We start from the raw sequence: 15997 nt of genomic DNA on the forward strand, positions 1-15997 counted from the left end.
ACTCAACAGCTGTCTTCACGTCGGCTATCTGTTTGGGGTTTTCGTTAACGGTCTCTTTCATACTCGCGATCGCTCGTGCATTCTCCACCACCATTCTTTCCAGGGCATCAGATCGACTATTAATTGGGAACGAGAGTTCTCTTTAGAGAGGTTCTCTCGTATTGCGTAAGTTAGCTTACGCTACGGGAAAGATTAATCTTTTCGAGATATTGAAGCCAAAAAATTATCCTTAATTTTTGAATCCATTGTCAACGCAGGGCAGCAGCTAGCAGACCTAGAGCAGGCAGTCAGTCAATTTCCTTTCTAGGAATAGAACTGGACTCTGTGGCCATGACGGCTCGTTTATTGGCACAGCGCACTTTCCAGAAGGGCAGCATCATCCCTCTGAAGACATTCCAGAGGATCCTGGGCTGTATGGCCTCAGCTGCAGCAGTGCTACAGCTGGGCTTACTGCGCATGCGTCCGCTCCAACGCTGGCTCAATGCTCGTGTGTCTCGCCGAGCTTGGGCTGCTGGCTGCGAACAAATCAGAGTGACTCAGACCTGTATTACGGCTCTGCAGCCCTGGTTAACAGCCGACTGGTATCAGCGGGGTGTGATGATGGGAGCGGTTTCGTACCGAAAGGTCATCTCGACAGATGCGTCCAACTCAGGTTGGGGTGCGCTCCTCGAGGGCAGACCGGTCTTTGGCCCAAGTCTGGGCCAGCCGCCCTCTGTATGCCTTCCCTCCGATCTCTCTGCTACCGCAGGTAATCAAGAGAATCAGGGAAACGCGCCACTCGGTGCTCCTCATAGCCCCGCGCTGGGAGAATCAGATTTGGTTCCCGGAGCTGACGCGGCTGTCACTAACAGCCCCCTGGCCGATTCTGGTGAGAACGGATCTCCTCTCGCCAGCTCGCGGCTCGATCTGGCATCCCCATCCAGAGCGCTGGTCTCTGCAAGCATAGGTGATCAACGGGTACCCGCTGCCATGCCAGAAGGAGTGATGAACACGATCACGCAGTCTAGAGATCCCTCTACTAGAAAGCTTTACGCGTCTAAATGGTCTGTGGTCTCCAAATGGTGCACCGACAAAAACCTGGACCCACGGACATGTGGGGTCTTGTGGCTGCTCAGTTTCCTACAAGAGCTGTTGGATAAGGGGAGGTCCCCATCCACACTCAAAGTCTATGTGGCGGCCGTTGCAGCGTACGCTGAGTCGACACGCGGACGGTCACTAGGAAAAAAACGAGCTTGTCATCCGCTTCCTTAGAGGAGCCAGAAGGATGAACCCTCCGCACCCCCCGTCGGTTCCTATGTGGGATCTTTCGTTGGTCCTCGAGGCCCTGAAAGCTTTCCCCTTTGAACCACTAGACTCCGTGGAGTTAAAGTACCTATCACTCAAAAACGTTTTTCTGACAGCCCTGTCATCAGTGAAACGTGTGGGGGACTTACACGCGCTGTCTGTCAGCGCCGCGTGTCTCGAGTTCGGGCCAAATGACTCAAAAGTCATCCTCAAACCTAGACACGGCTATGTTCCTAAAGTGATTGGCACTCCCTTCAGTGCGCAGGTCATTTCTCTATCGGCTCTGCCTTCATCTGATAACGGGAGCGACATTCAGTCCAGTCAGGGCGCTGAGGGTTTACACTGCGCGCTCCGCCCCTTTCAGGCTCTCGGAGCAGCTTTTCGTTTCGTTTGGTGGGCGCACCAAGGGTCTCGCCGCCTTGAAACAAAGCCTATCCAGATGGAATGTGGACGCTATAGCAGTCGCTTACACTTCGACAGGTCTGCAATGCCCCCTGGGCATCAGGGCTCATTCCACCAGAGGCATGGCCTCATCGTGGGCATGGTCAAGCAGAATTTCTATTCACAACATATGTGTCGCGGCGGGCTGGGCCTCCCCGTCCACCTTTGTCAGGTTTTATAACCTAGAAGTTCCCGCTCTGCAGGCAAAACTTCTGTCAGTTTAAGTGAGTGGTACGTTCTGTCCAGATATGTTCGTGTGCAGGCTACTCTCACGTATAATAGCTCTTCTGGTTGAGCTGCACTATTGGGTATATGCTATATGCTTATACAGACCGGCGACGCCGCTCTGTATTCCCTATGAGTGCTTATGTACAAGTGCTGGCCCACGTTGCTGGCCGCCTTATTTCCCACTTATCTGGGTTCCCCGGAAAACCCTGGGACACATTGTGGATGCTTGGCGCGCACGGCGTTGACAAAGGGTTCCCGTAGCGTAAGCTAACTTATGCAATACGAGAGTACCTCTCGTAAGAGAACGTACCGGTTACCTAACGTAACCCTCGGTTCTCTCTAGAAGAGGGAATGAGTCTTGCGTAACATGCCGTGCTCACGCCACGAGCGTTTTCGCTTCAGTCGATGGAAACCAGGGAATCAGCCTACGAGCCCTGCTTATATACGCTAAGCCATGCCCATACTGGCGGGCTTTGAACCTGTGAAGGCGCGGGCACCCTTCACTGGACGTGACATCACGTCGGGCTCAGTGGTAGGCTGCTGCAGTTCCCGCAGGGCAGCCTATGAGCACGCTAGACAGCCTGCTCTAGGTCTGCTAGCTGCTGCACTGCGTTGACAATGGATACAAAATTAAGGATAATTTTTTGGCTTCAATATCTCGAAAAGATGAATCTTTCCCGTAGCGTAAGCTAACTTACACAATACTCGTTCCCTCTTTAAGAGAGAACCGAGGTTACGTTAGGTAACCGATACGTTCTTTGAGTTGTGAGAGGACATTAGCTGCATCAATGTTCTCAATCTTCCACTGTTTTATAACAGGAGACTTACATGACGTTTCGGGGAGAGGAGGGAAATCTACTTCAGCAGGCATAATATCGACACAATCCACCTCTGACTCGAAGTAATCATGCAAATTGTCACTCAAAAGTTTGTTTGAAACTTGCTGTTTTGTCGGTGTAGTTTTAGCAGGATTAACTTTGGCTTGGCTCATGTTCTTGTTCTTTCTTTTTTCAGATTTTCCCATTTTCAATCATTATATTCGTAGAAACAATATCCTATGCACCAAAAGAAAGATAGACGGTCTTTCTTACCGCACTACAAATCGAATTATTAGTTTGAATTTGCGAAGCTCCTCAAAGCACGTATAGTAAGAGCGCCATCTTGGCAGCCTCCCGTGGTGTTTTCTATCATGCACCGTGCACGTTTGCAATGACGTAAGGTGACGCAATCGCACCAGAGTTCGATAGAATCAAGTTGAGTGTGAAACCAGACCAACATTGCGGGGGGCGCCGGGAACAATCGCGCTCGGCTTCGGACTGCAGCAAACGAGCCCAGTGTAAAAGCCCCCTAGTCTCTCTCTTGGGTTGAAATAAAATAAATCATCAACATCTAAACCTCTGTTAATTCTCAAACAGAACTATAGATGTATGACAGAAATAAAGTCAGTCTGGTTAGTAATAAGTGAAGCTGGTAATACTGTTTGTGGAGTTGTTTAATCCTCCTCTGCTGAGATCTTCAGAGATTTAATGTTTGTTATCTTCAGTTGATCTAAGGCTGTGGCTGAAGTAGTTATTTTGTTTCTGCTCGTCGCTTCTCTTTTTTCTGTTCTTGTTGTTTCTCTAAATTGACATTGCCTAAATTCCCTTGCGTGACACTTCACATTTGATGTTATTGGTTTTAATTAATCATGTTCCTTCTTGGGTTTTGTTATTAGTTATGTACATTTGGGATTTGTATTACATTATATATTGTTTAATGGATATTAATGGCATTTTTTTGGAGTCATGTGTGTATCAACATGATGGTGTTTTGTATTTGTGTGTCACACTCTGCACCTTCTTTATATTAACATGTGCCTCAGCTTGTGTCAAATGGTGATGAACTTTGAATCATCATGTGTTTTTTTTTACAGCCTGCATTATTATGGTGGTTATCAGTATAATATTAAGATATAAAGCAGATTTTAATACTCTAGTGAAAGTGAATGATGACGTTTATCATTTAATGAAATATAAGGGTTGTCCTGTGGAAACTAAAGAGTTACTACTATATTCTTTTTGGTAAAGTACTGGGAACCACATATGATGTTTTTTTTAACCACACATTTAACCCTATGATGGTCTTCGGGGTCTATTGGACCCCAAATGACTTTTGCTCAAATTAAAAAAAATGTTCTCTTTGTCCAAATGGTTTGAAACTTTCTACGGCTCTCAACACTTTCTAGATCTACAACAAATTATTTATTTTTTTATGATATCTGTTTTTATGTTGGCGTGACAAAAATAGTCACACTCGTGGTCTTCGGGGTCTATTGGACCCTGCAATCAAAATAGACAAAATAACATCATCAAAATCAGAAACAACGTAGAACACATAGACAGAAATGACAGAAATAAAGTGGCACACTTCCAACAATGCAAAAAACATCCACAATCCAAAATTATCATGCTCACCACAGGCGTACACACACACACAAACACACACATAAAGAGGAATACATTTATACAGGAATACATACAGACTATAAAAACTGTTCTCTTATCATTTGTAAAATAAAATAATCTAAAATGCAGAACCACCAGAAAAAATAAATTGGTAACACTTAGACGCATTGAAAATGTGCGTGCGCAAACACACAGACACACACACACACACACACACACACACACACACACACACACACACACACACACACACACACACACACACACACACACACACACACACAGACACACAAACACACACACACAGAAATACATTTGTAAGGCTATAAAAAGTCTTATAATTTGTCAAATAAAATCATACAAAATGAAGAACCACCTCAAAAATAAATTGGTGACACTGTACACATAAAAATAAAAATAAAATGTACACACACACACACCCTGTGTTTGCTCCAACCCTGTCTGCAGGTTTGGCACTTCACTGTTGTGGTTGTTTTTGTGTGTGCTGTGTTTTTTCAGTACAAAAAATGCAAAATTTTGACAAAAATTATTTTATTTTTGTTATAATTGTGATTTTATCATATTTAGATATGAATCCAACTGAATCCAACTTTAGAAACTATATCTTTCAGTAATTCAAATAGCAAATAGCATATAATGGAGCTCTATAGCCATCTAGTGGTTAAAGTGATTTATTACAAATTTTAATCTGTATTTTCCAAAAAATGGGCAAAAATCTTACATTAAACCTTGTAAAATTATCCATGGTATCCCCAGGAATGAAAGTTAGAAATCTGGGTCTTTTATAAAGTTTATTTAACATAAAATGCTGGTTTTTTTGTAAAAATCCTATTTAATTAAATATTTATTTATTTATTTATAGAATTTTTTTAAAAATCATAAATTCTACAAAAACTGCACAAATGTTGAATAAAAACATTAATGAACCGAGTAAAATTATATTTGTTAAAAAAAAAATATTGTTCGGTTACAAAATTAAATGTTGTTGTCTGGGGTCCAATAGACCCCGAAGACCACGAGTGTGATTTTTTTTTGAAGACCATCAGAGAGTTAAGTCCTGCTGATGTTTTTTTGTTTTGTTTTTCGTCCAAAGTAAGGATTCTACCATATTTTTTTACGGTAAAATGCTGGCAACCAACCCTGACGTTTTTCTACCATAAATTTCACAGTTTTTTTTACATTGTGTTTTTTTTTTGCCCGTAAATTTAAGCCCCATAAAACATAAAAGGTTGCCACCATATTTTCTACGGTAAAATACTGGCAACCACAGCTGCCAGTTTTTTACAGTGTAAAAAAAGAGCTTTTTGGCAGCAAAGCCACCAGATGGGTTTGGGGAAAACAGGAATAAACAGTACCCCATGTCCACGGTTAAATATACTGCTGGATCTTTAATCTTGAGGGCCTATTTTTTGCTGGAGGTCCTAGACATTGGTCAATTATAGGTCGAAGAGATTCTTTATGGAGGAACAGTCTCTGATCTTTTGTCAGTTGTTCTCCGAGCTATAGGAGGAAACTCAGAGCTGTTATCTTGGCACAAGGATGTTATATAAAATAAAAAGGTTTATTGGCAACAATTAAAAATTGCCAAAAATGATGGCCAACTTGTTTTGGAGAAAATCATTTACTTCATAGTGTGATTTCAATTATTTTCCTACAATGAACGGTTAGATTTTTAAATGAAAGATCAAAAGGATAAACAATGCAGATTTAAATTTACAGCCATATTTGATCATATTCACCAGGGGTGCCAATAATTCTGACCACAACTGTAGGTAGTGTAAGCAAGCTAGTTCATCATACATTATTTACCTGTGGGTGTGTTTTGTGTAGCAGTGTGGTTGTGCAAGCCCTGATCCAAGGTTTCAAAAAAATACAGCCTTTTTTTCTTAGTTTTACCAGTTGTGTGCATTTATGTTTCATAGACGTGTTTGTGTTTGGATTGTGTTGTGACTAAGTGTGGATTGGCACAAGAGCAAGATGACCAAGACGAGCAAGAGAAGACCACTTACACCAGACCCTGGCATGTCAATGTTTGCTGGGTTAGTAAATTTATATCAAGAGTTTAATGATTTAATAAAACTTGAGATAAAGACTTCTATAAAAGCACTGCTTTCAGATGGTAGATCATATTTTACTTTTTTTGTCATCCAGAGAGCTGAAAAATGCAAAGGGAGTCTAGTGACTAAGAGCATGGTATTGACAGCTGCACACTGCTTTATAAAGGTGAATACAGATGAATCTGTATCATTTGCCAGTGCTGATGACATAACAGTTCACCATGGTAAGAATTGTTGCTTTAGTCAACAATGTTATGGAATGATTCAAGGTGACTCATGCTACTCAGAGAGTATCTCTTATAAGTCCGCTAAAAAATCAAAGCCAAATCGAAGAAAGTGTTGTGAACTTTTTCTTCTCAAGTGTAGAAAAGATAGAGTTGCAGACCAGGAGATTGTTGAGGTATAAGTTCTTTATTTCGTCGCTGTAGTCCTCTCAATCAAGTCTAACTAAGGGAACTTTACATTGTAGTTTATATACATTTCAAGGGGGAGGGATTGCATATAGGTGGAGACTTTTCTGAAAACAAAGCAAATGTAAATAAGGTATACAGATTGTGGAACCTGCTCAGCATGAGACACGAGAACAGGAAAGACATAGACTTCTCGTACTGAGATGAGACAAATGGTCTCAGTAATAAAATAACAGGTGTTCAAACTTGCTCAGCATGACTCTTCACCCGGTAAAACAATGAGAACAGGAAAAGCCTAGCCTTCTCGTAATGAGATGGGACAGTCAGGAATATCCTGCTGGGAACCCCTACCATTTGCAGAGATTTCCTGGTCTCATCATTTATAAACTTTCTCAATATAAAATACTATTGTATTGGAAATCTAAATTAAACATTTAAATAAATTTGTAATCCTACATTTCCCCCTTTGAGAGTTCTAAATAACTCTCACAAAATACAAATTTAGACACTTAAAAGTTAAATTCTTGTAACTTGTGATCATTACAGGCTCATGCTTCTGTGTTGCTGTTTCTGCAATTGCATGCTGACACAGAAACAAACATGCAAATTTAGGGTCCGTGAAGTTCTTAAGGGTAATAGTCTTTTCTGTTTGGAACTGTCGTTTCTTTGTGAGGGGCGTGAGTCATTTGTTGAATGAAACACTTGATACTGTGGACGCATAGATAGTACGCTATTAGAAGAAATAACAGCAGAATTGCTATTTCCTTTATCCACAGCCAGGGTTTCCCAATCAAGTTTCCGAACCATGAAAAATTAACTTCAGTCATCTGGTGTAATTTTGCTGAAAGATCAAGAATGTCTTGTTGGATTTTGTTCAAGTTCTCTGTTGGATCCATTAACCCGGTGCAGCACTCAGGTCTGATGATGGTGCAGGCTCCTCCTTGCGTTGCTAGAATGTAATCTAAGGCCACTCTGTTCTGTAAGATCATTATCTTGTGCGAAGCGAGAGTGTCTGTGATGTTACTGGTACGACAATCTTGATCATGTTGATGGATGACTGAACGTTTCATATGTGAGTCTCTGCGTTGTGTATTTTTTTCTTTTTCTTTTCTTTATCCTTTTGTGATAGTTGGCTCAGAAGTGGCTCAAGTTGTTTCTTGAGGTTTTCTTGTGGCTTCATACGCAGATGACGAGGTCAGTGCGTATGGGTCTCGGGAAGTCATCAGTGGTATCTGCACAGAGTAAGAAAGAAAACAAAAGACAGGAGAGCAGTATTTGTTCAAACACTAGGGTTGTAAACTTTTCGGAGTCTGCTAAGCAGTAGAGCAGTATTTGTTCAAACACTAGGGTTGTAAACTTTTTCTGGGTCTGCTATTGTCGTTCCATCTCTCCCTATTTCTTAATTCCTTTGACACCTAAAGAACAGTGAGGTAAGGATGGACTAGGATAGGGCCTATGAGGGAAGTCTTCACCCCAGGGTTAACCCCCGAAGCCTATTGCATTCGGTTCTTCCCGGGGCTCCTCACTGGTTCTGTGTCCTAACCTATCCCTGTTGGTGCAGGAACAACCTTACAGTGTGACACATGAGTCTAGGTTTTCCTTCACTGACACAATACTGCAGCTGCTGTAATCAACATCACTTGATGTGGCCCATGTCACTTTGGTTCTAATGGAGGAAACGTCTTTGTACAGATCAATTATTGATTCAGGAGGCATCATTTTCTTCTGTGCTGCACTACCTGAACACACTTGTACAGTTGCATAGAAACAAGACTGTTTAGCTGCCATATCAGCAAGAGCATTACCTTTAGCTTCTGTAGTATTAGTTGTGAGATGTGCTTTCACTTTGATCACTGCTAATTTCTTTGGAAGTTTCATGGAAAACATTAGATCTTTCACTAATTCAGCATGCTTAATGGGGGATCCAGCAGAAGTTAGAAACTGTCTGGTTTGCCAAATGACACCAAAATCATGAATTACCCCAAAAGCATATCTGGAATCTGTGTAGATATTAGCAACTGATCCTGAAGCTAGCGTGCATGCTCTTGTTAGGGCTACTAGTTCTGCAGCTTGAGCTGAAAAATGATCTGGAAGACGTCCTGAAGCTAACACTTCCGTGGTGGACGTTACTGCATAACCTGCTCGTCTGTTACCTTTTTCTTTTACTTCACTCATAGGTGTATATGTAAGCGTAACACAATCGTGAGTAATAATATTTGGCATTATTGTGGACACTGCATGAGGGCTTTTTTTACGTTTACAGTCTGACCTAACACTATTAATGATGAAAGGCCTGTGCTGTAAAATAACATTTAAGGCTGTGAGTCTACTTTAACCAGAGTCCCCCAAAGGAAAAACTGAGATAGTCACTTTCCTTTTGTTCTATTAAACAAAAACAGAAGTCTTTTATCTCTGTTGCAAGTTAGTGGGGAAATAAAGCACTCACAGCCCAAATGGTTAACACGTCAACCAGCTGCCCCAGTTTAATGATGAGGGGAGGGGCTGCTTCATAGTAGCAAGCAGACTGAGTAGGAGCTGAGTAACATTGTTAACTTGTTTAAAGTTCTTTTTGTTTTTCCTACACTCTTTTCCCCAATGTCCATGTTTACCACAATAATAACAACTACTGCCCTCTCTCTTAGGACATTTGCGTTTCTGTTGATTCTCTGTGTTGACCTTAAAGGATGCTGTTGCAATTTTTAATCTTTCCTTGACATCAGAGTCTCTTTCCCATGCAGCCAAACTGTCTAAGTTGTTTTGTATGGTTCTAGTGGACCATGTTAAGTCTAAGAAAGGCAATGCTTTTCTATGTTCTGACAACAGACCATCAAACCATGTGCGAACTAGGGGACCATTATCTTCTAGCACCTTCTCTGAAGTGCCAGCTATACCACTGTATGCTGCTGCTGACTGGCAAAATCTTTGAGTGTATTCACTAACAGTTTCACCCTTCTTCTGTAAAGAACTAATGATCTTCGACCAGTCAATTTTAGGTCCAACAATGTTCTACAACGCTTTCAGAACTCCCTCTCTCAATTCATCTTTTCTGGCATGTTGTAGTTCAGAAGTAACAGCAGACTCAAAACTGTTGAATTCAGATTCAGTTAGAATTTGTGACATCAGCTGTGTGACTTCTGCCAACGACATGTCGTAAAGACGCATTTTACTGATCAATGCCCTTCTAAATTCAGAAACATCAGTGCGTACTGAAGGTAAGCTTTGGGATAGTCTTTCTATATCTCTAGGTCCGAGTGCTTTGGCAACAGTTTGGTTTTGGACAACAGAAGAGTTGGTAGGAACACTTTCAGTTCCCTCAATTCCCTGAGATCTTCTTGCGACACATACCTTTACTGAATCTACAGGCTTATCAGTTACTGATGGGATGTCTACATCTGTTTCAAAGAATGCTTTTAAGTCAGGATAAGTTTCATCTGACTGTTGGTCTTCTGAGTCACATTTGGTTGAGGCCTTGTTATGGCCCACCTTAGTGTGCATTTGTTTGTTCTGTTCTTTTAATTTAGCTATACACCTAGATTGTTCTTGTGCAATGGATAAGCTAAATTCCCTATGGCAACAGATTATGCCTTTCATGTTTTTCTTTCTGATACATGCACCTAACACCTTCTTGCATTCTTCAATAGACCAAATCTTATCTGGATGAATATCATATTTCTGTGTTAGTTCTTGTCTAACTTTTTCAGTGACTATTAGATCCATCTGTTCTCCTAACAGTGTTTTAAATTCGCTATCTGACCACAAAGGATTAGCAAGACCACCTTTTTTAGTTGTGGAGATTAGTTTAGCACTTTTCTTAATCATTTTGTGGATTTCTTTGTTACCACACAAACAAAGACACTAAAACTTCTCTGATCAAAAGAGTCTACACTTATGTCACAGATCTAACTGTTGATAAACCTTCCTTGTTACCAACACATCACATTTAACTTCCCTGCCAGAAACAGAGGATGAAACACAAAATATTAGCACGTTACGCTAATCTTCCCTGAAAGAAACGGAAAGGATCTTTCACCTTCCTAACTTTTTAGAGGATAAAACCAAATTACTAGCATGTATTGCTAACTCTTCCCTGCCTGAAACAGAGGATCAAACTTTCCTCTCTAAAAGAAAAACTTTTAAAAGGGTAACCAAAATAAATAGCCTGTAAGACTACCTCTTCTCTGCTTGCACAGAGGCTAACAATATTTTAACTTGAATGCTAAAATCTTCCCTGTCTGCACAGAGGATACCAACAACTTCCCTGACTATTCAGAGGATCAAACTCTCTTCTCTAAAAGAAATTTTTTAGAGGGTAACACCACAAGGTAACAAACAACAAAACAAATAATTAGCAAAATAATACTAATCTTCCCTGCCTGACACAGAGGATATCTTTTTAACATGTGATGTTAAAAACGTCCCTGCCTGAACAGAGGATATATTTTTTATCTTTAAAAGACAACTTTTAAAGGATAACTTTAGGTAATCAAACACTACAGCTGTCTGATAACTCTTTCTCTGACGGCGCAGAGGCACAAAATTCGTACTGGTCTGCAGTTGTTCTTTGAATAGAGTGAAACTCACCAAATCTTTAGTTGTACGGAAAGATTACGTCTGGAACTCAGTCAGAAAGATAATTCTTTGTTGAAATCTTTGTTGAGCTTGAAGTTTCAAAATTCAGTCTGGAATTCAGTCAAAGTTCATTCTTTGTTGAGATTCTTTTTTTTTTTTAGCTTGAAGTTTCAAGATTCAGTCTGGAATTCAGTCTTTGTTGAAATCTTTTGTTGAGATTCAGTTCTGGATTCAGGTGTTTCAGCTCCATCCGGCTCACGGCACCATCTGTTGTGAACTTTTTCTTCTCAAGTGTAGAAAAGATAGAGTTGCAGACCAGGAGATTGTTGAGGTATAAGTTCTTTATTTCGTCGCTGTAGTCCTCTCAATCAAGTCTAACTAAGGGAACTTTACATTGTAGTTTATATACATTTCAAGGGGGAGGGATTGCATATAGGTGGAGACTTTTCTGAAAACAAAGCAAATGTAAATAAGGTATACAGATTGTGGAACCTGCTCAGCATGAGACACGAGAACAGGAAAGACATAGACTTCTCGTACTGAGATGAGACAAATGGTCTCAGTAATAAAATAACAGGTGTTCAAACTTGCTCAGCATGACTCTTCACCCGGTAAAACAATGAGAACAGGAAAAGCCTAGCCTTCTCGTAATGAGATGGGACAGTCAGGAATATCCTGCTGGGAACCCCTACCATTTGCAGAGATTTCCTGGTCTCATCATTTATAAACTTTCTCAATATAAAATACTATTGTATTGGAAATCTAAATTAAACATTTAAATAAATTTGTAATCCTACAAAAGTTTAAATAAAAAAAATATATATATAATTGTGAATTTATGTTGATTGTATCCTGTCATGCACAGACGCTAAACTACATTGATTATACTTTTTTATACAAACTATACTTTGCTTCAATTCTCTTACAAAGGTATTGGTGAAGTTAAAGCTATGGAGTTGATTCTTCATCCACTTTTTAATTTGAGAGGCCTTAAGGACAAAAATGTAAAGGAGTTTTATGATTACGACATTGCTCTGGTTAGGATGAGAGAAAACATTACGATATCTTTGATGGCAAGGTAAGATTCAACTACCCATTCCTTGGATATATATTTAGATGCTTGCAAACCTATTCTGCAGTCAACAAAATGATGTATTGGCTTTACTAAACTTTTTTATGTAAAAAGGTTCCACCGGTTCCACATTACTGGGTTTCGTTAAACAAACATAATTTGTTCATGTAACTTATAGTTGCTCTACAATGGCAGTGCTGCAATAATCCATAAGGTAAACTTAACTCAGAATTTGGCTTCTGTATGAGTTCAGTGATTCAGGTCAAATGATTGTGATATAATGATTATGTTAAAACACAACCAACATCTACAGATCACATTTTCTATTTGATTATCTGGCTATTGTAACTCAGATACAGCAGCCAGACAAAATATAAAGTTAATAATGTGGGGGTCAAGAGCCCAACTAAAACAAACACTGATAACCATATTGGTGACCTGAAATTCCGGTTTTCTCCTTCAGTGATTCTGCTTGTTAACATCAGGTGTCTTCAATAATGTTCAATCATCAATCAATTATTCACTTAATTATCTCATTAACTTTAACACTGCTCCAGTGTTCATTTAACACCCAGCTCAGAGTTTAATTGGGCCGCTTAAAATGACTTTCATGATGTTGAAGTTATTCGTTAAACAAAGTATGTTTGTTTAACGAAACCCAGTTATGTGGAACCGGTGGAACCTTTTTACATAAAAAAGTTTAGTAAAGCCAACACATCATTTTTTTGAGTGTTTTGTTTTTATCTTAAATGTTTGCTATAAGTAAATAAATAAGGCTTATAAACAGCTGTTGAGATGGTATTCTCAGTTGAAACGGAGTAAAGACTTGGACCAAAAACAGTATTCCATATGTCATGGCTTAACAAGCAGACTGCCTTGGAGTTCTGTATGGCCAATTAATGCTTTACATCTTATAACTTTCTACACAGGCCCATTTATTTACCTTGTACCAAATCATCAAACCGGGCTCTCAGAATGGATCTAGACTCCACGTGTGACGAGCACAGTGAGTATTTATAAAATTCAATTAATATATTTCTATGAAGATTTATAGTGAATAACATCAAAGTTCAAAACATACTCAAACTCATAATCCTTAGCTAAAAGATTAAAAAAAATATTCTATGATGAAATGATTATTTGTGTGCATGACCAGAGAGATCTCTGCTCCACCTGGAAGAGACTCCGGCTCACTTCATCAGACAGGGAACTCGTCGATCAGACACCCACATTCATAGTGGTGCAAAAGTGAGTGCTGTCCTTACAAAATTAGAACACTTTAATATGTGTTGTGCCTTTATTAGATAATACAGTGTATATGAGTCAGAAAACAACAGGGAGTTGTTCTCACTGGCCATTCAATAAGTACACTTTGCTAGTACTAGGTTAGACATGTTTTTTCCTTCAGAACTTAATCCTTTGTTGCATAGATTCAACAAGATGCTGGAAACATTCCTCAGAGATTTTGGTCCATATTGACATGATTGCATCACACAGTTGCTGATTTGTCAACTGCATATCCAAGATGCTAATCTTCCGTTTCAGCACATGCCAAAAGGGCTCTTTTGGATTGAGATCTGGTGACTTTGGGGGCCATTCGAGTTTAGTGAACTCATTTTCGTGTTCAAGAAACCAGTTTCCCTCACACCACAGCCTAAACCATTGATACAAGGCAGGATGAATCTATGCTTTCAAGTTTTTGCAGGAGACCCATCTAAATGTTGCAGGAGAAATTGAGACTAGCAGACCAGGCAACGTTTTTCCAATCTTCTATTCTTAGGTTTTATTGAGCTGATGTGAATTGCAGCCTCAGTTTCCTGTTTTTGGTGTTAAGGGAAAATGTAACAAAGAGATGAGAGAGACCATGGGGAGCCCCAGCTCAAGAAAGAATATTGCCAACCAAAGGTAAAACTGAAGCGTAATTCATTAAAACAGGGAAAAAAGGGAATAAAAGCTTCAGGAGGGAGCAAAAATAATAAACAAAACTATCCTAACTAAATTTTAATCTTCTTAATTACCTATAACAAAAATAAAGTGAAAAGAAAAACAGCAAAACTTCAGGTGTCTACAATCAGCACCTGAAGAGAAAATAAAGCGGGAAAACACAAAAGCAACAGTCAGAATTCAGTGATTTTGAAAATTCTGTAAACTATTTTGAGTTTCAAAATGCTAGAAAAGATGACTTGAGAGATAGTTATGAGAGCGTTAAAAAGCATTGTTGGACCAAAAGTGGACTGGTCAAAGATAACTAGTTGTGTACAGAAGAAGAATGAAACTGTTAGTCAGTACACAGAAATATTTTGTCAGTCAGCTGCTGCATACAGTGGTATAGCGGACACTTCAGAGAAGGTGTTAAATGATAATGGCCCCTTAGCTCGCACATGGTGTGATGGTCTTTTGTCAGAGCATAGAAATGCATTGCATTTCTTAAATGTCACATGGGTCACTAGAACCCTGCAAAACAACTTGGACAGTTTAGTTACTTGGGAAAGAAACTCTGATGTCAAGGCAAGAGTGAAAATTGCAGCAGCATCCTTTAAGGTCAACGCAGAGAAGCAACAGAAACGCAAATGTCCTAAGAGAGAGGGCAGCAGTTGTTATTATTGTGGTAAACATGGACATTGGGGAAAAGAGTGTAGAAAAAACAAAAAGAATGTTAGAGAAACTAACAATGTAACTCAGCTTCTGCTCAGCCTGCTGGCTCCTCTGAAGCAGCCCCTCCCCTCGTCATTAAGCTCGTTGGGCGGCTGTTTTAGTTGTTAACCAGTTGGGCTGTGAGTGCTTAATTTCCCCACTAACTTACAACAGAGATAAAAGACTTCTGTTTTTGTTTAATAGAACAAAAGGAAAGTAACTATCTCAGTTTCTCCTTTGGGGGACACTGGTTAAAGTAGACTCACAGCCTTAAATGTTATTTTACAGCACAGGCCTTTCATCATTAATAGTGTTAGGTCAGACTGTAAACGTAAAAAAAGCCATCATGCAGTGTCCACAATAATGCCGAATATTGTCTTACAGCTTGCACCTGTCACGAATCCGTCCTCATGTACAATGTCTGCTATGACTGAAGTTTTGTTAGAGGATGAAGGAGAAATTACTACAGACGAGCAGGTTATGCAGTAACGTCAATCACGGAAGTGTTAGCTTCAGGACGTCTTCCAGATCATTTTTCAGCTCAAGCTGCAGAACTAGTAGCCCCAACAAGAGCATGCACACTAGCTTCAGGATCAGTTGCTAATATCTACACAGATTCCAGATATGCTTTTGGGGTAATTCATGATTTTGGTGTCATTTGGCAAACCAGACAGTTTCTAACTTCTGCTGGATCCCCCATTAAGCATGCTGAATTAGTGAAAGATCTAATGTTTTCCATGAAACTTCCAAAGAAATTAGCAGTGATCAAAGTGAAAGCACATCTCACAACTAATACTACGGAAGCTAAAGATAATTATCTTGCTGATATGGCAGCTA

At 39.9% G+C, this 15997-nt stretch overlaps 1 protein-coding gene across 1 annotated transcript; it reads left to right on the forward strand.

Moving 5' to 3' along the window:
• The first annotated feature begins 330 nt into the window (after positions 1–330).
• On the forward strand, positions 331–13834 carry LOC143703897 (complement C2-like). Its single transcript, XM_077197376.1, has 6 exons — positions 331–531; positions 6341–6457; positions 6570–6699; positions 12385–12532; positions 13456–13532; positions 13683–13834. Exons 1-6 carry the CDS (start codon positions 331–333, stop codon positions 13832–13834), a joined length of 825 nt encoding a protein of 274 aa, XP_077053491.1.
• Positions 13835–15997: the final 2163 nt, after the last annotated feature.

This window comes from Siphateles boraxobius, unplaced genomic scaffold, assembly GCF_051911475.1.
Source record: "Siphateles boraxobius isolate OS27281-9 unplaced genomic scaffold, OSU_SipBor_1 39, whole genome shotgun sequence".
NCBI lineage: Eukaryota > Metazoa > Chordata > Actinopteri > Cypriniformes > Leuciscidae > Siphateles > Siphateles boraxobius.